Source organism: Rhinopithecus roxellana, chromosome 13 (genome assembly GCF_007565055.1).
Source record: "Rhinopithecus roxellana isolate Shanxi Qingling chromosome 13, ASM756505v1, whole genome shotgun sequence".
Classification (NCBI taxonomy): domain Eukaryota; kingdom Metazoa; phylum Chordata; class Mammalia; order Primates; family Cercopithecidae; genus Rhinopithecus; species Rhinopithecus roxellana.
The window spans coordinates 132,312,732-132,340,253 of record NC_044561.1 but is presented as its reverse complement, the minus strand read 5'-3'; the positions used below and the strand labels follow the sequence as shown (position 1 = coordinate 132,340,253).

General features: G+C 51.9%; 1 protein-coding gene across 2 annotated transcripts; it reads right to left on the bottom strand.

Annotated features, from left to right (window-relative positions):
- Positions 1–789: 789 nt before the first annotated feature.
- PTTG1IP (PTTG1 interacting protein) lies at positions 790–27,522 on the bottom strand. 2 transcript variants are annotated; one of them, XM_030915593.1, is made up of 6 exons: positions 26,239–27,522; positions 17,591–17,643; positions 12,856–12,964; positions 7,762–7,933; positions 6,784–6,830; positions 790–2,829 (listed from the first exon to the last, which is right to left on the bottom strand). In XM_030915593.1, exons 1-6 carry the CDS (start codon positions 26,351–26,353, stop codon positions 2,783–2,785), a joined length of 543 nt encoding a protein of 180 aa, XP_030771453.1. In that variant the 5' UTR covers positions 26,354–27,522; the 3' UTR covers positions 790–2,782. The 2 variants fall into 2 exon arrangements, with proteins under 2 accessions (XP_030771453.1, XP_030771454.1); XM_030915594.1 differs by lacking the exons at positions 6,784–6,830; positions 7,762–7,933; positions 12,856–12,964.

Here is a 27,522-nt window from a genome sequence, read left to right as displayed (position 1 = left end):
GCACTGAGGACTGAACTGCCACAGCCACCGCCTGTGGCCTGCACACGGCGCCATCCAGCAGAGTGGGGACTGTAGGCGTGATGCCAGGCTGGCAGTCAGGGGAGCCCCAGGACAACCTGAACAGGACAAGAGCTGCTCCTCACCCTCCTGCTGCCTTCTTAGAAGCCGTGTCTACCCCTGGACCGAAGTCAGTGACAGGATGGAGTCGACATCCTGCCCACTATTCTGGCCTCCCTGCTTCACACCCAGGCCCAGACCTTGCCCGGCTAGGCAGGTCCACGGGACAGAGAGACGCCCCAAGACTCTGCTGCTCAGACTAAACCCTGTGTCCCAGAGGACTGAAGTGGCAGGAGCAACACAGAAGGGGGCCGGGGTGCAGGGCACTCCCTAAGAACACAGCACAGAAGACAACCAGGGAAGGACGGGAGGGGAGCACGGAGCACAGGAGCCTCATGCAGGTGTGCGGGGCCAAGGTCACCCTTCTCGAAGGCAGCCCTGCTTTCTCCCAGCGCCCTCGACACCCAGTGCAAGTGGAGGGCATGCGGTGGGCAGGGCAGCTGTGGAGGGAGGAGACGGCCAAGACCTCCCCTGTGGGGCAGGCCTGTGGGTGGGGAGTTTTAGGACACAGCCTGGTCCATTGTGACAGCCACAGGCATTTAGTCTGGAGACTGCCCAGGCGTCCCGTGGTGGCTCAGAGGCCCACTGTACCCAGAAAAGCTGACCTGCCTCCCAGCATTCCAGGCAGTAATGTCGACACCACTGATAGGAAACACAGAACACACAGCATATTAGACAAATGCAGATATTAAACTTTTATTGGAAACTGGTTAAAAATTAAGGCACTCCAAGCTTTATGGTTTCCTTGAGGTTACAGTTTTGTGGCTGCTCTTAGCGTATTTCAGAAAAAATCAGATGGACTAAGACCAACCTTATAGATGTAGTTTCTACACTGAACGCAAGGATTCACCCACTGTATTTAACAACCAAGCTCTACCTTCAGCTCAGCAGCCTACATTCAGGACACTGATTTTGCGTACACACTACTCTATTCATACAAAGTTCGTTCAAGTCTGTTACTAAGTTTCTTTTATGAATAAACAATACAAAGTCCAATTTTGATGGCTGCTATAAAATACTTAGGAAACTCTGCAATACTTTACTACAAATACAAATGCCCAAGAGGTCAGAGAAATCAGCCTGAAGAACTGGGTGCAGGTTCTATTCTTTGTGAAAATTTCAGCATAGGAATGTTATTCCCGGTACAGATGTACACAGCCAAAAAGGCTTATCAAGCTGTTTGATGAGTTCTTAGTGTTGTGGATCACAGTGATCTGCCTGTGAACTTTAGTTCATGCTGAAGACAGTTTTCTCAGTTTTCCTGACTGTGAGGTGTGAACATGGAATGCATCATTTATCTTAGGTGCTGTCGACCTACTTTCCCAAAGCAAAACGTTTTAAAATTCAAGGCAATCTGGAACGGGGACTATTTTCAAACTTCCTTAGGCAGCACTTTTCAGTGACTTCCCCGCACGCTGCTCTCCCTGCCATGAAGCGCTTGGTCTCCTTACTAAAGCCACGTATCCTGATTTTATAGAAACGTGGGGCAGGTCCAGCAGTGCCACTGGAGAGCTCCTGGGGAGGCCCACTCTGAAGGCAGGGCTCAGAACACCCTCGAGCCAGAGTGGCTGGAAGCTGGACTGGTCCCGTGAGGCAGAAGGAGCACGGGCGCCTGCTGGATGGCGTGAGGAGAGAGCCCTCAGCTGACTCTGGACACACCTGCTTCTGGGGCACAGGGCCCAGAGCCAGGCCTGTGGATGGGCCTTTCTTTCTTCGTGGGGACCCCGTCCCCACGATCCCTAAATGGCCACCCCCCAGACAGCCCAACAGGCAGGGAGAGGCTTGCAGGCACTGAGGATGCCAACAGGGCTGGAGAAAGCTGCAGCGTCCTGCCCCGTCCTCCCAACAGTGCTGGCACACGAGCAGGCAACTGGTGCTGCAGAGGCAGGCCAAACACCACATTTATAATTCAAGCTTCCAAGGGAAAAAGATTCTCACGTTCTAGTAAAGATACAAATTTTAAAAACTGGCCAAAAAGAGCCTGAATTTTTACATGAAAGTCTTCTGGTAAAATCTTTTAAGTAGGGAGGAAAATCCAATAATGTTTTTTTCTTTTTTTAAAGGTTTAGCTATTCCCCAATGCTATTTAATACAATTGAGGTTAGGAAGTAAGTCCTTATCAGACTGTGTACGGGAGCCCCGTGTCATCAGCAAAAGCCATGTGAGTCAACAGGTGTGAAGACTCGATGCTGTCCGTGGTTTCATGGGGACTGATGAGGGCTGGTCAGTTCTCCTCACGACAAAAGTCAAACCGTCTTCCGTCTGTTGCGTGTGAAGCTAGTCAGCAGACAGAGAGGAAGGCAGGGTTCTGGTGCTGCGCCGGGAGAATGACAGCCACAGTGCTAGGTGCCGTCAGGCGGCTTTGCGTGCAGTTAGCTTCTTACAAACTGAGAAGAGTATAAAAAACCCCAAACCCCAAAGATTTCTTATTTCAAGTGACTAAATCTAGAAACAGAGATGAACAGGGAATAGAAGGTCACCAGTTTGCAGGACGAGAGGAAGACTGTCCTTCAGGGGCAGCTCTCCGGCCACCTGTCCTAGAAGGCTGGCAGGTTCACTGGTCAAGGTCAGGAGACCGCGAGGGCCACGTGGTCTCCCGGCTGGGCTGTGCTGCGGAGTGTGCACCTCACAGGAAGCGTGGGGACTGCCTGACGGCTGGAGCGCTTTAGTTGTTTTCAAATCTAGCATATGGGTTTTCTTCTTTAAACAGGCCTGAAAACAAAATCAACCTGAATCATAACTTCATTCATTCAACCAGAAACAAAATCTTAAAAAGCCACCCAGACTGACTAAGTTTCATAAGAAGATTCACCGAGGGTATAGCAACAAGCAACAACGGGTGTTGTAAGCAGGCTCTCATGCTGTGCTCACCCTTTTTTGAAGTCAAACCACTTTAAGCTTTGAAATAAAATTTACTAGAAACAAGAATTCTAACAGATCCTAAGAGAGAAGCACTTGTTTCCTGATGCTCGGCAAAGAAAAGAAATTTAAGGGAAACATTTCTTTCCACAGCGGTTGGTTAGCTCCACAGTGAATGACCTGTATTAGACAAAATGACCTTGCTTTGCATTTACACTTGCTCGTAAACCTTCCGAATTAAGGCTAAGAAAGAGCTAACACGACCCTCAATCTAACTCTCTAAGTGCTCTGGCAGAACTGGGATAAAATGTGTATCGAACCAGAAGAGTAAAGCCGTGGTAGTCACCCGAGGACCAGGAGTTTTCCCTTCACGCTGCAGACACACGTGCACATACACACACTCTCTCCCTCTTTATTTTTTATTTGAGACGGAGTTTTGCTCTTGTTGCCCAGAATAGAGTGCAATGGTGCAATCTTGGCTCACTGCAACCTCTGCCTCCTGGGTTCAAGGAACTCTCCTGCCTCAGCTCCCGGGTAGCTGGGATTACAGGCGTCCACCACCACATTTAGCTAATTTTTGTATTTTTAGTAGAGACAGGGTTTCACCATGTTGGTCAGGCTGGTCTCGAACTCCCGACCTCAGGTGATCCACCCATCTCGGTCTCCTGTAATCCCTCCCTGCAGCTGGGATTAAAGGTGTGAGCCACCGCCCCTGGCCTCTCTCTCCCTTTAAAAATCTGTATTGTACACTAAAATTATCTGCAGTGATTACAACAAAGCTACTCACTGCAGGTATTCTGGGGCCTGGGTGGAAGGGGAGGCAGGGAAGCAGATGGTAAGGAAGGGCCTAGCCACGTTTCCTTCTTGCCTGTCAAGGAGGGCCACAGGCATCAGGCTTTGGGAGATGAGGCTCAAAGTCGGTTTTGGGAAAGAGTTATCAGATACCAGCTGCAAAGAGACTGGTTAAGGTCTTATTGAAAAACCTGCTCCTCAGTCTACTTCCAGTTTAGAGGGAAAAACCAAAGCCAGAAGAAGGGTTTTGCGTGCGTGCTGGTATTTGATGTAACTGCACCAGGTTGACTCACACGCCTTCTCCCACTCTCCCATCCGGAATTCCCCAGGATTCTTCTACCTAGCCGAGGCTTTCTAAAGCACAGGTCATTCAATGGGCTTTATTACAAACTGGCACAAAAAGCGAGTTTCATCCATGCAATTAAAGGGCCAAATTAACCACCAAAATGGCAGGTGCAAGTCAATCAGGGCCCTGACACAGAAGACACCGCTCCACCAAGAACCTGGCCGGCCGCCCACAGCCTCACACCCGCTGGGAGCTGGGCCACAGTAAAGGTCGAGCAACTTTAAACACAGCTTGCACTTGGCGATAGCAGGTGCTGGGCTGTGTGTGTGTGTGTGTGTGTGTGTCCCCACCTCATCTTTTATTTACATTAACATTAGTCACTAGGTGCCAAAAAGCTCGTTTTGACTCTTCCATTTCAAGGAAAGCATGCTGCCTTCAGCCAAGGCCTGCACAGACACTGCTGGGCCCACGCTCCACGAACACAGGCATGCGCTCACTGAGGAGGGCGACCCTGGTGCTGCTCCTTGTGGAAGTTGCACGCAGGTACCCGGTCACCACCCACTCCAGACACACACCAGGAAACAGGTGACGGAGGGGGTGGGGCAAGGGCAAGGCAGTAGCGAACCCAGAAAGTCAGTGCCCAAGCACGAAGCACTCAGGAGACTGATGGGCGGGAACACGTAGGAAAAAGCCTCCATCAGCCGCTGGTCATCTCGGGGCCAGCAGCCAAGGCAGCCTCACACCCCAAAGCCGACACTTCGAGACTGGCAGGACTCACCTGGCCTCAGGTCACAGCACAGTCACAAGGAGGTGACTTTCCAAGGAGGCCAGAATTGACAGGGAGGGGACATCCCGGCCAGTGGGCAGAGCTACCCAGCATTTACAGCCCAGGGCACCAGCTGCATGGGACCTCTGCAGCCCCCATGAGAGGGAACCAAGCCTCTGGGGGCTACAACGCCAACCACACGCGCCTGACAGAGGCGCTGCTCACAGTGGCTGCTGGGCTTTGCAGTCCCGTCCCCTACCTGATGACGGAAACAACTGCAGTGATGTCACCATGCCCCCAGTGGGCGGGATCCTAAAATACCATAAATTTATGGTATTTCCTAATACAAACAGAAGACTCAAAACATCTGCATTAGTCAGAAAAGGCTCTGAAATTTTCAAATTAGGTTTACCCTTTAATACACTGCTTCAAGGAAAGCACCGTGGGCGCAGGACGACAGATTCCTGAGGCCCACGGCTGCCGTGAACCCAGGACCTCACACCTCGCACAGGCAAGGAGTCAGTTCCCACCATGTCCAGGACGTCACACAACCACAAACCCAGCGCAGGAGACGCTAGACTCTTTGCGGACTTTAAAATCAGTACAGAATTGGCCAGGCGCAGTGGCTCACGCCTGTAATCCCAGCACTTTGGGAGGCCGAGGCAGGCAGATCATAAGGTCAGGAGATTGAGACCATCCTGGCTAACACGGTGAAACCCCGTCTCTACTAAAAACACAAAAAATTAGTCAGGCATCTGTAGTCCCAGCTACTTGGGTGGCTGAAGCAGGAGAATGGCGTGAACCCGGGAGGCAGAGCTTGCAGTGAGCCAAGATTGCGCTACTGCACTCTAGCCTGGGCAACAGAGCTAGACTCCGTCTCAAAAAAAGAAAAAAAAAAAAATCAGTACAGAATCAACGAAGCATGGCTGGGTGATGGTGTTCAGTGTTAAGCAGTGAACATCACGTGATTTGGGGGAGCACAGATAATGTAATGCGTATTTCCAATTCACTCCAACTAAATAAAAGGTTTACACTTGGCAAATACATTCCTTCTGGCTCCTTCAAAGCTCCCCTCCAAAATCTCTCCAGATACAACCAAACGAGAACAGAACCCCCAGGCCGGGCAAGAGGGAGCAGGGCCGGTGCTGGGGAGTGCTTGGAAGGAGCGCCTGCCACACTCAGAAGATGGCAACGAGCAACGCTCCCGCGGATGAGGGGCCGCCCTGGAACAAAGACCAGAAAGCGGTAGCACCTGGGCTGCGCAGGTGCGCCCACGGGAAGCCCAACACGACAGCAGAACAGCTGCAGACTTCCAGCCCAGAAGTCTTGTGACTCGATAAGCAAAGAGGTATCTGAGAAACCAGACTTCATGAAGACGACTGGCTGAGATAAAAATATTCTTTTTTTTTTTTTTTTTTTTTTTTTTTTTTTTTTTTTTTTTTTTGAGACGGAGTCTCGCTCTGTCGCCCAGGCTGGAGTGCAGTGGCCGGATCTCAGCTCACTGCAAGCTCCGCCTCCCGGGTTTACGCCATTCTCCTGCCTCAGCCTCCCAAGTAGCTGGGACTACAGGCACCCGCCAACTCGCCCGGCTAGTTTTTTGTATTTTTTAGTAGAGACGGGGTTTCGCCGTGTTAGCCAGGATGGTCTCGATCTCCTGACCTCGCGATCCACCCGTCTCGGCCTCCCAAAGTGCTGGGATTACAGGCTTGAGCCACCGCGCCCGGCCAAAAATATTCTTAGGAAAGAGTTCACCACAGCACTGCTGGCGACAACCGCCAGCTGTTCCTCTCTGGAGAGACCTCCTTCTGTTCCGATGGGTGAACCCAGAGCCCAATCTCAGGCCCCACTGGCACTAACGAGGACCGAGACAGCATGCCATCGCCTCCCAACCAGTCCAATGAGGACGCAGACAGCGTGCCATCGCCTCCCAACCAGTCAAAAAGGAGGCGTGACCAGTCCTTACCGTATTTTTTTCTGATTTCATCATGTCTTGTCTTCATCTCTGCTCTCCTAAAACACAGAGGAACATGATGAGCACCAAGCGACAATGCGCGGTGGAACTGCTAGACACGCCCTTCCGTGTCCTTCACTGGAGGCTCCAGGTTTCTTCTGGTGGCTTCCCTCCAGTTCCCAGAGTGAAACCAGGATGGGGACAAGCTTGGTCATCAGGCCACATACCCACCAGGACAGGCAAGGTGACAACGAACCCAGTCTCTGAAGGTTGTTCCAATGTATTATTCTATTCTTTTCAATAAAAGCAATTCAAATGCCCAATACCGTGATTTTTAAAAAGCTTTTTTCATATGAAGAAAACACAGTAAAAATCATATACCAGGTTCTGAATGGTTAGGAAAATGCAATTGTCAGCTTTTACTTAGTAGTATGTGACCTCAAGGTGACTACATGGAAAATATGTCCCGCCTCCACCCTCACCCGCCACCAACCTGACAGTCGGCCCCGCAGATCCTCTCCCTTGCCAGGTGTGGACGACATCACCTCCTCCCAGGGCTACCCGAGAGCCCCAGCAGACACTCAGGAGAGTGCTGTGTCACCAGGGAAAGGGTGACAGGAGAGCCAACCTGGCCACAGTCACGCTGTCCCCTCTGAGCCTCAGCTTGCTCTTGGCAAATGCTGGGCCGGGACGAGCCGCCTTAGCAGCCGTCACACATTGGTGACACCGAGCGCAGACTCAGTCTTATTGCACTGATGGGAGGAGACCAGCGAGGAAGCCCGTGGAAGCAAGGTTCACAGCCACCGCTAGGTTCCCACCATGGTCTCTCCCTCTCTACCACCACCTAGAAGATCCCCTGGGCACTACACACATTCTTAATTTCTAAAAACTGAGGGAAACTCAGGATGTGTCCACATGATTTCCATGGCCTGGCAGATCTGCATCCCCTCGAAGTGACCTTTTTCCCAGCAGGCATCACTGCGACCTCACCGTTCCTCCTGCCGTATCCGCCTCTCCTCCCGCTCGCGCATGGCCTTCTCCTCGCTCCTGTCTGGCTGCCGGCTCCTCTTCCTCCTGCAGCAGCAGCAGCAGCAGATGGCAATGCCCAGGAGGAGGGCTCCTCCGACCACCGACATGGTGATGATCAACGCCTCAAAGTTCACTGGAGATGCAAGCACCTGGAGTTAGGGCCGCCCCAGACACATAACCGACCCAGCACCGCAGCCTTCCCTTGTCCCTGGGGAACAACCTCGGAACACAGGAGCATAAGTAGGAAAGCCGCCTCGGCCAGGAAGCTGGCTCCTGGGGTGTGGAAAGCCTGTGGCCCTGCCCCCACCCCCCAGGGTCCCGCCCTCTCCGAGTCTCCTTTCAGCCACATGTTCCTATCTGTGGTTTATAATATTAACCACAATGAACTGAAGTGACAGAGTAGTCTGTCTCAGTTGAGTTTGAAAAGGTATTTCAAGCCTGAGAAAAGTTAACTAAACCAAAATTCCAATACTTAGGAGAGTATTCAGATTCTCCTAAGACATTCTAAACTCATAGAAATGGAGGTTAAGCCTGATGCAGCTTTGCTTTTTGTTTAAACCACAGTCAAGAATATTACAATGATTTACAAGAGAAATACTGTAAATTTTTATTTACAATAAATTTATGTAAAGGGCACATACTGGCAGCCAGTTTCATAAGGAATGACCATGGAGGAGCGGATGAGGCCACGGAACAAGACGGGATCATCTTCAAATCCGAATATTTTGGGGACCTTGGGGTTGAAGAACGGCTGACTAATCAGTCCCAAACCCTGTTACGATTTCCTTAACCAGCCTTCGGAGACACATGCACATTTAAAACAGATCTTACTATTCTTTTAAACTTCTTTTCAAGATCTATATATTAAAATCAGCCAAGATTTTTCCATTCAGTTCACACTAGAGTCAATCAAAAAATACCGTAACACTACTTTTGCAAACATGTTTTCAATCATGCAGTTCAAACAGCCTTCTTGGCTGGACACAGTGGCTCACACCTATAATCCCAGCACTTTGGGAGGCCAAAATGGAAGGATGGCTTGAGTCCAGGAGTTTAACACCTGCCTGGCCAACAAAGTGAGACCCACACCTGCCCATCTCTACAAAAATTTTTTAAAAACTAGCTGGGTGTGGTGCATGCACCTCTGGTCCCAGCGACATGGGAGGCTGAGGTGGGAGGATCGCTTGAGCTCGGGAGGTTGAGGCTGCAGTGAGCTATGCCTGCACTATTGCACTCCAGCTTGGGGAACACGGCAAGACACCATCCTGAAAAAAACAAAAACACCCACCCAGCCTCCTGAAGATGGCTTTATAAGCAAACTCCCCTGGGCAGTAGATGACCGCATGATTCACTGTTTTTAACTACAGTTAACAGCTGTGCCACCACCACAGGTGACAACCTCTGACCTCCAGGGGCTGGGAGTGAACACCTGCTGCACGCCTGGACCCTGGCAAGGAGGCTGACAGCCAGGCCTCTGGGGCTCCCTCAGCCTCACCCTCCTGCTGCCCTGGACCCTGAGATCCACTTCTAGTGGGTTACTTGTTTAAAAGAATTCATTTCTTAGTTTATTAAAACAGTTTGAAAATCAGGAATAGGAGGTTACATCTGATCAAATGCCTTTTGAACTTTTAATCCTGTGTTTTTTCCTCCTCTGACCTGTTCTGGAAGTATAGAATTGCAAAAATTACAGTAATAGGGAGAACTACAGAGGGGATCTTCATTGGCAGAAGATGTCATTTTTTTGACTGGAGAACTCCAGAAAAATCAACTAAAAAACCCAATGAGATCAACAAGATGGCTGGCCCTAAAACATATCTACCCCTCAGAGAGCTTTTCTGATTAGCAGCTAAAACTAGTTAAAAAACCAACAGAAATCCTGTCACAATGGGAAACACACTCTGGGCTCCTTCGTGCTGATTCTCCAGGGTAAAACCAAAGGACGCAGGAGAGGCCTGGCAAAGAGAGGCATCCTGCCTCGGGACCAACGGCCAACGCCGAGGAAAGGCCTGGCAAACAGAGGCATCTTTGCCTCTGGACAAACGGCCAATGCTGTAGACATCTCATTTTCCTCCAAGTGAGCGTGTTTTTCAGGTCATTACAACTAAAGCTCCAAAATAATTTTGCCTAGAACAGGATAAAAATGGTTCTAAGATAATTGGTAAGAATAAACAAGGACCTGGGGTGCGAGACCTAAAACTGGTTATCATGTGCGCCATGGCATCTGGTGAAACCAGGAGGGCCCTAAAAGCCCAGTCACAACTTCTCCTCCCCACTCTGCTCCCGTGGACAAGGCTGGACAAGGTCTCAGCTCAGACAGCCTCTTCCTCCTTTCGACAGGGACAGGCACACTTCCTGTTTCTCCTGGAGGAGCGGGTGTCAGTTCCCTCTCAGCCTCAGAATTAACCAAACAAGCCCATCGCACCCCACCCTCCTGTCACAACACAGCTGCCTCCCCGAGCCCTGTTCCCCTGCCTGACCCTGTGTGGTGTGCAGTGCCCCCTCCCCGCTGTGACTGTGACTAGTCACCTGCTGTCACTCTTGTGTGCAGGGCGGGCACTGTGTGTCCATCCACTTCTGCAGCCTAATGTGGGAATTTCATTTCACAAGAGAATTGTCAGAAACGCCCACCATTGTAAAGGTGCTCAGCATGACCGGCCAGTCACTGCAGAAATGCAGATGAGAAGCACAAGACACCATGACATAGCCACTAGATGGACTAAACTTAGGGTGACTGGTGACCCTAAACATTGGGAGGGATGTGGAGCAACCAAGCCCCACATTGCTTGGGGGAGGCCAAATTGGTACAGCCACTCCAAAAATGTTTGGCAGATGTACTAAGGCTAAACACAAATATGCTCTGTGATGCAGCAACTCCACTCCTACGTGCCTCCAGAAGTGAGCACCCGTGCCGGCACCAACACAAGACCGCTCACAGCAGCACGAGAAGGACCCAGATGTCCCTGGGCGGCAGCGTGGCTGAACAGCTGTAGAACATTGCACGAGACAGACAACTGGTGCAGGCAGCTGACATGAATCTCGGGCACATGCTGAATAAAACGTCCAATACAGCACAGGATTTCCTCCACATAAAGGCTGGAACCAGCGACACTAATCTGTGGTGATGGGAAGTCCAGTCAGTGGCTCCCGTGGGGGTCCTGACAGGAACTGGGCCTTCTGAGAGTCCTGGAAGTCCTACCTACTTTGCTGTGAGTGGTGATAACCTGTATAAGTATGCAAAAATGCACTGAATAAATGCACGCACATGTGTGTGCACTGTGTAGGCTATAAACCACAGTCCATGCAGAGGGAGACTTTAGATGTGTGCACTTCATCAGAAGCTACGTGCCACTAAAAACACTCCAGAACAGGTGCTCCAAAGGGCAAGGCTCCCCAGGTCCAGGAGCTATCCCTACAGAGTGGTCATTAAGGGAAGTTCCATGGAAGGGATGAGGCAAGGTGGAGGCGGGCATGACCAGGCCCTGGGCAGACATGACAGGAACACACAAGACCTGATGGGCACATGAATGTTCACACACACACACACACACATGCACCACACACAGTACACACATCACACACGAATGTGCACACACACCACCACCTCCCCTGCCAGACATCCCACACTACAACCACCAACACCACGCAAACTTCTGAATTCTCTAGGGCCTCAACACTGACAACAAGTTGTTTCAGGTGGAGTCTGAGAGATTCTGAAATGGAAATCAGTTAGAAGAGCGATAAATAAGACGTAAGTTGCAGAGGGACCCGAGATGCAAATAAACAAAAGAAATCATCAAAACGCCTTAAGAAAACACTGCTCCTTTACAAAGCCTGGGAGCCCTACGTATTACCCCAAAACCTGAAGCCTAAAGGATGAATAAATTCTACTACATAACAATGAGTTCCAGGTAACAAAACACACCATGGACTGATTTAAAAGGCAAACTAGGGGTCCGGGCGCAGTGGCTCACGCCTGTCATCCCAGCACTTTGGGAGGCCGAGGTGGGCAGATCACGAGGTCAGAAGATCGAGACCATCCTGGCTAACAGGGTGAAACCCCGTCTCTACTATAAAATACAAGAAATTAGCCGGGCGTGGTGGTGGCACCTGTGGTCCCAGCTACTCAGGAGGCTGAGGCAGGAGAATGGCGTGAACCCGGGAGGCAGAGCTTGCAGTGAGCCGAGATCGTGCCAGTGCACTCCAGTCTGGGCGACACAGCCAGACTCTGTCTCAAAAAAAAAAAAAAAAAAAAAAGGCAAAAAGGCAAACTAGGAAACAATTTGAATCTTACAAGAGCTGATACCCTAATTAAAAATGCCCGCAAAATCAAATATACAAAGATATGCACACACAAAAAGAGGGCTGTGTCCACACTAAGCAGGGATTCTCAAGCTGGGAAAACTGCAGATTCTAGGGGAATTCATAGATGAGTTTCGGGGTGACACATGAACAAAACATACTGAGCAGAGAAGTCAGACACACTGCCTTCCAACTCGCCCTTCCCCCACACCTTCTGTAATGTGGTGAGATAGAGCTCAGTGCTGGGTTGACCTTGAAGGAGGTCCTCCAGGTTCCCCAGGGAGCCCCAGGGCTGTTTTCCTGGTCACCAGATCACCCCTGGCTTCCCAGCCTCTCCCTGGGAGTCAAAGAGCTATTGGCATCACATTTTCTAGCAACTTCTGCTAACTGGGCACATAATACCATTTTCTTTTTTTGAGACAGAGTCTCACTCTGTCGCCAGGCTGGAGTGCAGTGGCACAATCTTGGTTCACTGCAACCTCCCCCTCCTGGGTTCAAGCGATTCTCCTGTCTCAGCCTCCCAAGTAGCTGGGATTACAAGTGCGCATCACCATGCCCAGCTAATTTTTGTATTTTTAATAGAGACGGGGCTTCATCATGTTGGCCAGGATAGTCTCAATGTCTTGACCTCATGATCCACCCGCTTCTGTCTCCCAAAGTGCTGGGATTACAGATGTGAGCCACCGCACCCAGCCCATACTACTATTTTCAAAGAAGCATCGATTTTGCAAGAAGCAAATGAAAAAAATGACTTACCCCAACAAACTCCCCAGCGTGCAGAGCTCAATTTACAAAGGGAAGCAGGTGGCAAGATGTTTGTAACTGGGTAGTCCAGACAAGCCTTGTTAGTGTTGCACCAAAGACACTGAAAGAGAACAACATTAAATAAGCGTTAGAAACACAATAGAAAAAACAAAGAAAGAACTGTCCTGGCTCTGCCTACAGCCCACCAGTGCATCTACTCTGTGGATGGCTGTAAAGGCTCAGCCTTCCCCTCCCACCGTGTCTCTGCCTTCACCCTCACCGCCCTTCAGTCCACACCCAGCACAGCAGCCAGCAGCCCTGTCAGCTCTCCATGGACTCACCAAGGCCCGCGTCATTCACACCTCTTCCACAACTCACCCTACTGAAGCGACGGGGCCTCTGTGCTGCCAACTCCACCTCCTGTTCACAGCCTCAGCTCAGCCTGCCTGTTCTGCCTGGAGTACTCTCCCCACATCTGTGTGGCTCCCCACTGACTGGATGAGCCCTGCCCTGACCAACCACTGGACACAACCACCTGCTTCCACCCCCTCCTCATCTCCTGTGAGGTGTGCTTCTGTAGACCTCTCCTCCCCGCACGCTGGGCACCCACGCACATCACTGGCTGAAGCATCCCAAGAACGCAGGACATAGCCTGGCCCATCACAGGCACTCACTGAGTTTGTGTTGAACGGACTTTGGTGAGCATGGTCACCATTTGTAGAAAGGACCATGCTTCCTACCTCTGACCTTCACAAATGCACTAAGTTGCACAACTTGAAAGATGATGCAACTAAGGCTCAGCCTGCCCTAAACCGAGAGCTGGAGAGAACCTCATGGATGCTCGTCTGAGCCCCTCGAACATCAGGTGTGAGGCCGCAGTGGTGTGGAGACAACACCATCACACCTGTGTGTGTAAGAGCCCAGAGCTGGGCCCAGCACATGCCACAGTGGTACACAACGAGGTCCACAAGCGCTCTGTGAGCCAGGCACCAAGTGTGACAGGAAATAGCCTAGCACGCAGGCAGGTGGCACAGGAAGGGGTAAAAGAACTGCCATTCAGGCCGGGCACGGTGGCTCACGCCTGTAATCCCAGCACTTCGGGAGGCCGGGTGGGCGGATCATCTGAGGTGGGAAGTTCAAGATCAGCCTGACCAATATGGAGAAACCCCGTCCCCACTAAAAATACAAAATAAGCCAGGTGTGGTGGCGCATGTCCGTAATCCCAGCTACTCCTGAGGCTGAGGCAGCTGAATCGCTTGAGCCCAGGAGGTGGAGGTTGCGGTGAGCCGAGATTGCACCGTTGCACTCCAGCCTGAGCAACAAGAGTGAAACTCTTCTCAAAAGGAAAAAAAAAAAGAACTGCCGTTCGGCAGCACCTGATGCGCCAGCCCAAGACCAGACCCAACTCCAGACTGCCTGTTACTTCAAATCTCCACATTCACAGTGTTGCTAACTTTTTAATAGGATATAGGATAGAAAGTCATGACATTTTTGGCCCTGCTTAGGGTGAAAGTCGTTGTCACAAAAAAATATAACAATGTCCCCTGGGCTTTCTTTCCCAGGGCTACTTATACAGTGACCACTTTAGTGTCCTGTTTAAGTGGTTTCCAGTATAACACAACAAGTAACAGTTAAACTCTGTTTATTTTGGTCATTAAGGAGTATCTTAAATTTCAGGGGTTTTGCTTGCGATTAACGATTTTTGGCTAATCCTCCCTTTTCAAATGGCTCAAGTTGTAAATGTCCAATTTTCCATTTTTCCATGACAGTGGTACCATGAGCCACAGGAGCTCATTGGGAGGACATGGCATTCTCTTCTCTGGTTTTTGTTGCGTTGCTTTTCTGATCGATTAAGTAATATGCACATAGCAAGCAGCTCAGGCAGCAGTGCAGAGACACACAGCCCACCACGGCCTCAGCAGCAGACACACATAACCCATCACGGCCTCAGCAACAGACACACATAACCCATCACGGCCTCAGCAGCACAGACACACAGCCCACCACGGCCTCAGCAGCAGACACACACAACCCATCACGGCCTCAGCAGCACAGACACACAGCCCACCACAGCCTCAGCAGCAGACACACAGCCCACCACAGCCTCAGCAGCAGACACACATAACCCATCACGGCCTCAGCAGCACAGACACACAGCCCACCACGGCCTCAGCAGCAGACACACATAACCCATCACGGCCTCAGCAGCACAGACACACAGCCCACCACAGCCTCAGCAGCAGACACACAGCCCACCACAGCCTCAGCAGCAGACACACATAACCCATCACGGCCTCAGCAGCACAGACACACAGCCCACCACGGCCTCAGCAGCAGACACACATAACCCATCACGGCCTCAGCAGCACAGACACACAGCCCACCACAGCCTCAGCAGCAGAGACACAGCCCACCACAGCCTCAGCAGCAGAGACACACACAGCCCACCACAGCCTCAGCAGCAGAGACACACACAGCCCACCACAGCCTCAGCAGCAGAGACACAGCCCACCACAGCCTCAGCAGCAGAGACACACACAGCCCACCACAGCCACAGCAGCACACACACACAGCCCACCACAGCCTCAGCAGCACACACACAGCCCACCACAGCCTCAGCAGCAGACACACAGCCCACCACAGCCTCAGCAGCAGACACACAGCCCACCACAGCCTCAGCAGCACAGACACACACAGCCCACTACAGCCTCAGCAGCAGAGACACACAGCCCACCACAGCCTCAGCAGCATGGACACAGCCCACCACAGCCTCTGTTCCAACACGCAGGGTTCTCTTGAGGCCTCCCAGGCACAGACACCTCCTTCCAGAAACTTCCCGTGTGCCCAAGAACACGCCCATGCAGGCCTGGAGCTAGCTGCGAGGCAAGCGGCCCTCTTCACTGCCCTGTCTCGGTTCAGAACTGGAGTCAGGCCTTCAGCCTTCTGGACTGGCCCCACCCACGATGACCTGGGCAAGTCCCTCGGCCCCGCCTCATCCACGAGATGGCTGCCATCACCACACCCCGCCCGGGGTGGTGAGGGTTACACAGGGCACTACGGCAAAAACACGCTCTAGGCTACAAAGCCACATACAATAGTCAGCTGTGTTTAAGGCTGAAATGACTTCCAATAGAAAAACCCAGGGACTAAAAAGCACCATCTAGAAAATGCACCAGGACCAGGGCAGTGGAGCAAGTTCAACATCACCAATGTCAAGATCTGAAACTACAGAAACAGCGTCTTTCAATTTTTTTTTTTTTTTTTTGAGACAGAGTCTCGCTCTGTTGCCCAGGCTGGAGTGCAGTGGTGTGATCTCGGCTCACTGCAAGCTCCGCCTCCCGGGTTCACACCATTCTCCTGCCTCAGCCTCCTGAGTAGCTGGGACTACAAGCGCCCACCACCTCGCCCGGCTAATTTTTTGTATTTTTAGTAGAGACGGGGTTTCACCGTGTTAGCCAGGATGGTCTCGATCTCCTGACCTTGTGATCTGCCCGCCTCAGCCTCCCAAAGTGCCAGGATTACAGGAGTGAGCCACTGCGCCCGGCCCGTCTTTCAATTTTTAATCAGCAAATGCAAGTATCCAGGTAAGTGCCACAAACTGACAAGATGTGTCTCAAACCTACGCCACTGCCTCGTGCAGGAAGAACTGTTTTTTGAGAACATGGCTCATGCCTTGGAATGGAAATCACCTAATACATCTTTCCCAGCCTCCTCATGTCCTCAAACCTCACTGTTGGGAAAAGGAAGCCTCACCCTGCAGTTCTCAACACTTGCTAAACCCGACTGGAAGGGGCAGGGGGTGCCTCTCAGGAATCCTAAGAAAAAGGCCTCACAGGATGCTGTTTTCTGCCTAACCACTTCCACCCGCCGCAGGCCTTCCCTCAGGTTTCCCACGCTGACTTCATAGTGCTGCGAGGAGACGTGGGTGCTGCTGAACCAAGGGCTGCGCAGCAAGGCAAGCCTAAGAGGTGCCAGCCAGGCTGGCCTGAGAGCAGGCCACCATGCAGAGAAAGCCAAAGGACCCTGTTCACACGTCTTTAACAAGACCTGCACTGTGCCGCTGCTTCCCCACCGTGGGTGCTCCTTCTCCCACGTGGACATCTGCATCAGACTCCATTGGGAAGGTACCCCAGGGAGTCTTGGGCCCCACCCCACGCCGTGGAGGCTTAGGGAACTTTGCTCTAGACCGCTACCCTCTTGTTGAAGGGCACACAGGTATTTAAAAGGCCCAGGGACAAAATCCAAACCTGAGCCCCAGATCACGACCAGAGAGTGCTATGGACAGCCTGGCCCACCGGCCCAAAGGGCTGGTGCCTTTCTCTCCTTGCTCTGCCCCTTCCAATCCTGTGTGAGGAGCTCAGAAAGCAGCCTCTGCTGCAGCCCCTGACAGCCTGGGAAACACGGGCTCCCAGCCTTAGGGTGCAGCTTTATGGACAGCCCAATTTCTCGCTAGGGGCCTCGTGGGGAAGGCTGACCCGCAGTGCTGACCCACAGTGTGGCCCCGTGTGCACAGGAGTGAAATCATGGATACTGACCATGCTCAGACAGTAACTGCAGTTTTCAGGAGAAGGTCTGATATGCCTGAAAGGGCTGAAGTAACATTTAGTAACTATTCAAAAAACCATCCCCCAAATCCCAAACAACAGAGCCCTCCACACATCCCGGCGGCTCCCTGGACCTAGAGGAAGCCCGTGTGCCTTTGGACGGTTTGGGCGGCACTCTGGTCTCTAGTCCGCGTGCTACTTACGGAGACGTTCTTCAGGCACTCTTCACAGGTTTTGTTTGTGTTCTGAGAACAAGCTGCGGGAAAGAGGCAAGAGACAAGTCAGTCACTGAGAATCAGGCAGTGTAAATATTAGTCCAGAAGGGCAGGGTGGGCACCAGAGAGGGGCGCAGCACCAAGAACCTCTGATCTGGAATTACCAAATGAAGGTCCTCTTCCTGAGCCCTGCTGGTAACAAGCCTTCTTCTAGACATCTGGAACAAGTGTTCAGGAATCCCGCTGCAGGCAGGGCACCAAGGGCATAAACACGCGGCTCCCGTCCGCAAGGGCTCTTCTGGGAGAGAAGAGTCCAACACAGAGGGCCGTGTTTCTGATCCCTCTGAGAGGAGGTGCACCCTGTGGTTGTGTAATCACTAGCCACGAACCCGCTGGGACCTTCTGCTCATCAGCACGTACTCTTTTGGGAACCCAAGAGCCTCCATCCAAGACCACAGAGACGCTAGCAACACTGCCAAGCAGCACACTTGTGTCTTCGGACTCACCTACAGATCTCATGTGACAAAGCAAGGTCTCAGTCCCCTGACAGCCTCACCCCAGACTGGGCTAAGCTCCCTGTACCAAGGGAGAGGCCCGGTGCGCCAGCCTGCTCCAATCATGCAGAACACCCTGGGATTCTGCCCGCTACTCACAGCACTGCTCCTAAGGAAGGGGTCCAACTCCTCGCAGCCAACAGCTCTGGAACTCAAGCCAATCAGAAGCAAGAGTGACGGCATGAATAACTTCCAACACGCAACCAAGCTGACTGCCTACTCCCCCATCCCCCAATCCCGTCACTCACACACACACACACACACACACACACACACTAACTGCCTATTCCCCCAATCCCATCACACACACACACACACACACACGCTGACTGCCTATTCCCCCAATCCCGTCACACACACACACACACACGCTGACTGCCTACTCCCCCAATCCCGTCACACACACACACACACACACACACACGCTGCCTATTCCCCCAATCCCGTCACACACACACACGCTGACTGCCTACTCCCCCAATCCCGTCACACACACACACACACACACGCTGACTGCCTACTCCCCCAATCCCGTAACACACACACACACACGCTGACTGCCTACTCCCCCAATTCCGTAACACACACACACACACACGCTGACGGCCTACTCCAATTCCGTAACACACACACACACACACACACACACGCTGACTGCCTAACTCCCCCAATCCCGTAACACACACACACACACACACCCACTGTGCACGCTGAAAAGAGCTCTGTGCTTATCACCAGTCACTAGAGAAATGAAAATTAAAACTCCAACAAGAGATGACTACACACCCACCAGAATGGCTAAAATTAAAGAGAATGACAATAGCAAATGTTGGCAAGGATGCACAGCAACAGAACTCTCACAGTGTTGGAAGTGTAAATGGCTCAATCATTTGCAAAGGTCTGGCAGCTGCTCCTAAACAAACATGCCACCACCTATGACTCAGCAATTCCACTCTTAGTATTTCATCCAGAAGAGAGGAAGCCCACATCCACAGACGGACCTGCGCAGGAACGCCCTGTGACAGCCCCAAGTGGACACAGCCCAGATGTCACTCTGTAGGAGGGTGGACAGACAGACTGGAACACTCACACGATACCAGCAGGGCATCAAGAATAGCAAACATGCGGCTCCCGGATGAAGGGATCTTTGGAAAAGGCATTCCAAATACAAAAGGCTGATTTCTGTGTCTCTCCTTTAGAGGTGAGCTATGTGGCTGTGCAATCACTAACACTGTTCAGCGATGAAAAGAAATGAACTGGTCTATGTAAAACACGGATGAGTCTGAAGCACATCATGTGAGTGAAAGACGCCTTCCACAAAAGACCCGACCGTGTAATTTCGTGGCCATGCTGCTCTAGAAAAGGTGAGACTCACCTATGGAGGGAGGGGGACAATGGCTGCCTGGGGGCAGCCATGCATGGGGGAGGCTCGATCTTCCAGATCGAGGGTCTGTCTCGGTCCCGGCTACATGGGTGTAACTCACTGAACAGCACAATTGTTTCCTACATTTCCCTGTATGAAAAATGTATCTCAAAAAAAAAAATAAGACAACTCTAAACTCTGGTCCCTGACAGGCACAGTGAAGGCAGAAGAGCACGCTGACATCTGTGACTGAGCTCGCGTTGTGACTGATGCTCACGTTGTGAGTGACGCTCACGTCTGTGACTGACACTCATGTCTGTGCCTGACACTCACGCAGGAGTGGAAGGCTGTGGGGACACCTGGATAAATGCAACACAGCAAAGCGTGGTGACACGCCTGAGGTGGCGGGTACACAAGCGCGCTCCACAAAATCCTTCAGCTTTGCTGTACATGTGAAGAGTTTCATGATGAAATGGAGGGAAAAGAGCTTCAGCTTTCTTACAATTTCACTCATTACGTTTACCAAGAGGGACTAATAACACATTGAGTCCATTGTTGGGATCCTTCTATTTAACAGTGTAATTCTACACTCCACTTTTCTAAATAAATCTCCACTTTATTTGAAATGAAAGTACATTTTGTCACATGTTCTATAGCAATTATCACTAAGTAGTACTTTCCTCAGAGTCTCTAGGGGTGTGCTATTCAGTTTATGTAGAATTTTATTTTAAGCCACTTTAGATACTTGAGAAACAACAGGTTGTATTCAGCCCCAGGGAGGTAAAGAAAATTGGCAACCAGTGAAAAGCCTTAATTTCTGAAATCACTGCTGAGAGGCAGGGTTACAGGGTACTTTGATAAGAACAGCACTGCTGCCGGGCACGGTGGCTCACGCCTGTAATCCCAGCACTTTGGGAGGCCGAGGCGGGCGGATCACAAGGTCAGGAGATCGAGACCATGGTGAAACCCCATCTCTACTAAAAATACATAAAATTAGCCAGGCGCAGTGGCGGGCGCCTCTAGTCCCAGCTACTCGGGAGGCTGAGGCAGGAGAATGGCCTGAACCCAGGAGGCGGAGCTTGCAGTGAGGCGAGATCGCGCCACTGCACTCCAGGCTGGGCGACAGAGCGAGCCTCCGTCTCAAAAACACAAACAAACAAAAAAAGGACAGCACTGCTGACATTTCGAAGTCCCCAGTGACTTGGCACTGTGGGAGGAAGGAGCAACGGTGGGCTGATGGTGGGCACAGACCCCCGTGGTGTTGCAATGTGACGGGTACCATGATGAACTCTTGGTTTTAAAATTCAACTCCCAGCTCTGTCCACTGAAAGCGCCGAGAAACGACAACACTCAGCAGCAGAGGTGGATTCTTGGTGCCCAGGTCTTGGTTTCTAGATGCTGTTCCCCAGCAGCAGGAAGCAGAGCTCCTCGGAGAAATGGCTGATTCCAGAAGTGGGGCAGAAAGTGGACAAGATGAGCCACAGACAGTGTGCAGTGCCTGAGAGTGGCACGGACAGGAATGAATGGCAAGAGGATCCAGAAGCCAGCCTGGAGGGAGTCTTTCTAGCCAAATCTGAGCCAACTGAACATCAAAATAAATGGTAACAGTCATGAACTCTAAGCCCTAGAATTCATACTGACATGAAATAAAGAGAAGACCGAGTGGCAAACGCTGAAGAAATGATGAGTTGAGAAGCCTCCATTTTACAATCATCACCGCCAACACTAACGCAGGCAAGAATTCCTCGAAGATGTCAAGTCCACTGGGTCTGCCTGTGGCCTGACAAGACAGTCTCAAAGCACCTCCCCACAGGTGAGTCATTACTCAGGGGGAGAAGGTGGCACCTTCCAAGAGATCAGTTATCCCCACCATAACCCAGAACAACACGATGATGGGACAAAGTGACAGCATGTGCCCCCTATGGAGGACACTGAGAGGACAGAATCACTGCGCCATGCTCCTGCCAAAGCGCACGTGAATCAAATAAAAGGAAACACCCGGTAAGACCCACTGAGGGTCCTTCCACAAACTGGCTTTCTGAAAACAAAGAGGAACTATTCTAGATCAGTGGAGATTAAAGAGACACAACGATTAAATGCAACTTGTGGTCCTGGATCTCAGCAGGTAGGAACAGGACATTGTTGGGGTAACTGGTAAAATTTGTACACGGATTGGAGGTTAAATCAGGTATTCAATGATATCGTATCAATGTTACATGTCTAGGTTTTGATAATTATATAAATTTCAGTTATGTAGAAGAACAGCCTCCTTCTTAGGAGATAAACTCTGAAGAATGTAGGGATAAAGATCACAATAGTAACTTACTCTCAAATGGTTTGGTCAAAATAACAACAGGCAATACAATTGTGATTTGTCAATTTACAATACATTTTTAAAATATGAGTAGAGATGAGTCTTGTCATGTCACCCAGCCTGGTCTTGAACTCCTGGCCTCCAGCAATCCTCCCACCTCAGCCTCCAAAAGTGCTGGGATTACAGGTGTGAGCGACTGTGCCCAGCTGAAACAATTTTTTTTTTTTTCTTTTTGGAGATGAAGTCTCGTTCTGTCTCCCAGGCTGGAATGCAGTGGCCGGATCTCAGCTCACTGCAAGCTCCGCCTCCTGGGTTCATGCCATTCTCCTGCCTCAGCCTCCTGAGTAGCTGGGATTACAGGAGCCCGCCACCTCGCCCGGCTAGTTTTTTGTATTTTTAGTAGAGATGGGGTTTCACTGTGTTAGCCAGGATGGTCTCAATCTCCTGACCTAGTGATCCGCCCGCCTTGGCCTCCCAAAGTGCAGGGATTACAGGCGTAAGCCACTGCGCCTGGCCTGAACCAATTTTTAAAAATAAAACACAATTTTATTATAAATTTAAAAAATAACAAGGAGATTTAGAGAGAGAGTGCTAAGGCAAACGGAGTCAATGTTGAGAACAGAGGGGCATCCAGGACTTCACTGCACTATTCCTTCAACTTTCTGCACCTCTGAGGTCTTTCTAAACACAACCTGGGCAAGGAGACACAGGGTATGCCCGACACACCCACTCGAGTCCTTCCTGAAAAGTCATCTACCAGGAAGGGTGCATGTGCTTCCTCTCCTCAGCCCTACAGTGGCGACAAGCAACAGGGATGATGCCGTTCTTGTTCGTGGGGATTTTCATTTTTAAAGCTTCTTTCTGATAACTATGTCTTGTGTGAACGACAAGAACTGAGCTCCAAAACACACACCATCAACTCCATCTACCCCAGACCTCTGGATTACCGGTCAGTCTGAGTCAGCAGAGAGGCATGAGAGGAAGAGGGAGAGAAAAACCGCCCAACATTCCTCCTGCTCCCAGCAGGCCAAGAACAGGGCGGGCTTTCAATAAGGGGGAAAATAACAATGTTTACAGTCCTTATGAAAATAACATCAAAGATGGGAAAAGGTCATTCTACTCTGTCCTTTGAAAACACATCATCTTGCATAGGAAGGAAAGGAAGGCCAGGTGCAGTGGCTCACGCCTGTAATCCCAGAACTTTTGGAGGCCCAGGTGGGCAGATCACCTGAGGTCAGGAGTTCGAGACTGGCCTGGCCAACACGGCAAAACCCTATCTCTACTAAAAATACGAAAATCAGCTGGGCGTGATGGCGCATGCCTGTAATCCCAGCTACTCGGGAGGCTGAGGCAGGAGCATCACTTGAACCTGGGAGGCGGAGGCTGCAGTGACCTGACATCATGCCACTGCACTCCAGCCTGGGCAACAGGGCAACACTCCATCTCAAAAAAAAAAGAAAGGCATGAATCATTTGTTACTGCTTCAGAGACAAGCAGTGTTTATTTCTCTAAGAGATCACCATCTCTTATCGCATCACAAGATACAGAAAAACCATGTGCTAGAAAACCAGAGATAAAAACTGCCCTTGTGTTGCTTGAGTCTAACACTGAATGTGACTGCCCTGACTTCTGAGGTCCTATGACTGCAAGGCTTCAACTTACACTCCATTTATCAATTTTTAAAGACCTTTCAGTCTTATTTGTTTCAAAAATTAAAGGAAAAAAAAAAGTTTTCTTCTGTCAGGATACACCAATCCTCCATGACCCATTTGGGTGCTTTCCTGAAGTCTCAGGTGAGTTAATAAGCGCACTAGGCACATAGGAACACGCCAGCAAGTGTAAGTATTTCCTCGTCATGCTCCTGTCACACCACAGGCCACAGGCTGCAGTTCTCATCAGAACCAACGGCCACAGAGGCATGGTGCCCACTCTGCACTGGGACAGAGGCATGAAGACCAACTACACTGTCAATTCCAGGTGAGAAAAGAGGGCAGATATGGAGACAAAAAACGTTCTTGCAAATTCCACTATTTCAAAACAAAGAGTTGAAGACTAGTAGTATATATCAACGCTGTGAGCCCTGTGTACACTGCAGCACTCTGTGAAGTTAGAAAGCCACGCTTCTCAGGGTGATGGGCCGACTACAGATACCCCTTCCACATCAGGAGGCCCCACTGTAAGGAGCGGCTGGGTGGCACCCACCACCTCAAGGACCTGCATGGCCACCAGTGCTCCAGCCCTCAGACAGTAGTCCCAACTCCTTTTCGGGGTTGTCCTTCTTCCAGATGAAGCTCTTGGATTGAGTCTGACCCCATACATAAATAAAGTGGGGTCCAAAAGCCCTATCCAGGTTTCTCTAACTTCAAGAATCTTGCTCCAAAGATCTTCAATACACCATGGGTTCTTAATGTCTCTCCTCCATCAAAACACATAAAAAGACGCTTAAAAGCGCTGGATTTGGATTGGTATAATGCATTTTTTAAATTCACACCGTGTCCTTGTAAAGAAGACAAAATGTTTTAAACATTAGTATTGTGGTCACATTCCTGTAACTATGACAAGCAGTGAAAAATCTCACACTAAGCAAGTACTCTGTGGGAAGACGCGAGTTCTCCAAGCTATAAATAGCCCCTCTCTCCAAGGACAAGGGGCACGCAGACACGACGGGCGCCTGGGCAGTGAATGCCAACATGATGTGGCACCATTCTTCCTATTTCAAGGGGTCCCCAGTAAGAGAAACAACAGTTCACCCACTGGGACTTGGAGATTAAGTGGAAGCAACCAAGAGCAGTTTCCAAGAGGAGAAGGAAGTGCTTTTCAGCTGACACACGGAATGGCAGTTCTGGATTAACTCCCAAACTGTCCACTCCACTTGTCCACACCCATCTCTGCACCCTTCAGAAGTGCAGAGGAGAAGGAATCACAGTAGTCAAACAAAAACCTCAGGGAGGCTTTCGTAACACTCCCACTTCAACAATGCAAACAAACACACCCCCAAGCCACTGATACGAGTTTCAAGCAAATCACACACTCTCCCGGCAAACGCCCATTCCGTTTGTTGAAACGTATTCATTGCACATTGGTGCTTAGAACTCAATCTGGGCCAAAAGTTTCCAGTACAGTACCACTGGCCTCCTTGATTAACAAACTTCAAGGCAGCTGCATTGCTAACGACACAAACGCTAAGTACACTTAGAAACAGATAAGAAGAAACACAAATAATCCCGCACTGGAATAAACATTCCATAAGGTCACAAAAAGAAAAAGCGCTCTACTATGCTAAACAGACCCTGACAGAGCCTGGGCTAACATGAGTTGAGAAAAGTATTAGTCCCTCAAGCTGGGCCCAGGTCAACCCTAATTGTAAGGGTCGGGAAACTGAAGTTAAGGTGGCACTATTCGCCACCACTAGTGGTCACCTGGAAACTCCAAACACGGAAACCAGCATGACATTCTGAAACAGGTCCAACCATGACACTCCCCAGCTTAGAACCTGCTGGATTTTCCCGCAGCCCACCAGGTCCCGGAGGCCCAGCCCCACAGGAAGTCACTCTCTATAAACACTCCCGGTTTCTGGAACTCTTGAGTCTCCTGTCCTGCACTTTCCTCCACTAGCACTCCTCCAGCCCCCGCGCCCTCACTGCTTCTTTCTTGGTCAGCCTCCCGGGGACTCAGCTCCTCTAGGACAGAAGCTATGTCTGTCGGTCGCCACTGTGGCCGCAGGGCCTGGCGCAGATGGGATAAACGAATGAAGAATGCCACCTGCGGGTCTAGACAGCGTAGAACCGCAATCAGCTTGCTTCAAAATCAGATGCTACAGCCTGGTTTTGGAGAAGCCTTCCTTTCTAAGGCATAAGATAAGCGCGAACGTTCGCTGCTGTGCATGGAACTGCGGCCGGGAGGGAGCGGCGGCGTGAACGCCGGCGACTGCAGAGACACGCCGGCCGCGGCCCCCATCACCCTCCAGGGGCCTGGGGCCGCCATCCCGACCTGCCCCCGACCAGCTGTGCGACCCCGAGCACGTCGTGAGCCGCCATCCCGGCTCGGGATCGAACCCGAGGAGAGCTGTCTGAGGTCGTAGTGAGGCTAAGGGAGTCCGCAGGTGCCAAGCGTGCCGCCTGCCAGGCGAGGGCCAACCCGCGGCCACGCGCGAGGAGAGGCCGCAGAGACTGGACAAAGACAAAGGCGGCTCTTCCCCGGCCCGCGCCCCAGCCACGACGGCAGCTCCCGCGGCCGCCAGACCGGCGTGACCCTCGAGAAGCCGCCGCCTGGGCAGTGCCTGCGACTGCGGGCCTAGGCCGCCCGCCGAGCCCAGCGCCCTGGCCGCGACCCCGACCCCGACCCCGACCTGGACCCACCAGCCGCCCCGCCCCCTTCGCGGCCCCGCCCGCCCCGGCGCCCTCACTCGCTCCGGGAGGCTCCTGCGCGGCGGCCACCGGGATGAGCAGCAGGAGTAGCGCGGCGCCACCGAGGGGCAACCTCCAGTACGGCATCGGCCCGCGGGCCACTCCGGGAGCCATGGTCAGCCGTCGCTCGGTCAGTCAAGGGCTCGTTATAACTCCGACTGCAGCACAAGCTGTCTCCGCCCGGAAGAGCCGCGGCGCCGGAAGTGGACCTGCGGGGCGGGGCCACGCGAGTGCGCAGCCTCAAAAAGCAGCTAGCTCCGTCCCCTCGCCGTCCCGCCCGCCTCCCGGCGCGGCTGAGGTTCGGTGCGCCTGCGCGATGGAGGAAAGGCGCCCGGTAGTGAGGGAGCGGCGGAGGCTCAGTGCGCCTGCGCGGCGGGGACGGGTGGCCAGCTGAGTGGACTGGCGGAGCGCGGTGCTTCGGTGGCGGAGGTCACGGCATCCTCCATCCTAAAGGGCTGCGAGCGTCCCGGACTGCGGCCCCAGGCCCTTCTCACGCTGCTCTCAAGCGAGACCTAGACGAGGCGCGGGTGGGCCCTCGTAGTCCGCGCCGGTGCCCGCGCTCCACACCGCGGCTTCCGGCGCTGGGGTCCCGCCGATGTCCGCGTGGGGTGTTTCGGGGATTTATTTATTTTTGTACGTTAACCGCACTGGAAGCAGCCCCAAAATAGGCTGAAACGTGTGGTGCTGAAGCTGCCACCTAAATTCCCGAGAGAAGCGCCGTTTCTCCTCCCTGGCTTCTCGCCGACGCCCTCGCTGCTCGGTTGATGAAAGGATTAAATAGTGACTGACATTTTTAAGGCTACTTAAGAAATGGCAAAAATACATTTAGAGGCGTGAACCTGAACACAGTCTGCGCGCTTTAAGCCCCACGAGAGCCGGGGCCGCCCGGTCCCGTGCGCCCGCAGCTCCTTTCTCGGGTCCGGGATTCTCCGGTGCGGGGGACGGAAACCTCCTGCCTTCTTGGTTCATGACCCTTGTAGATGAACTTCCGCTGTTTTCTGCACTGCTTAGACCAGAAGACGGGAAACCATGACTGCCGCACCCTCTGACGGGTTAAATGTACCCTTCCCCGAAACAGGCACTGCCCGTCACCCGTCAAACGCTGTGACTGCGCCCACCTCGTAGGAAGGACGCCGCGATCCTGCTAAAAGCCCCTCGGCCTCTACCTGCTTGAGGGCACCCTTCCCCTCCCTGCTTCCGAGGGCGGACTCCATTCCTCTGGAGTTGGTGTTTCCGGGTGGGCCAGCCTCCAGCCACCTTTGAATAAACCCCCCTTACATTAG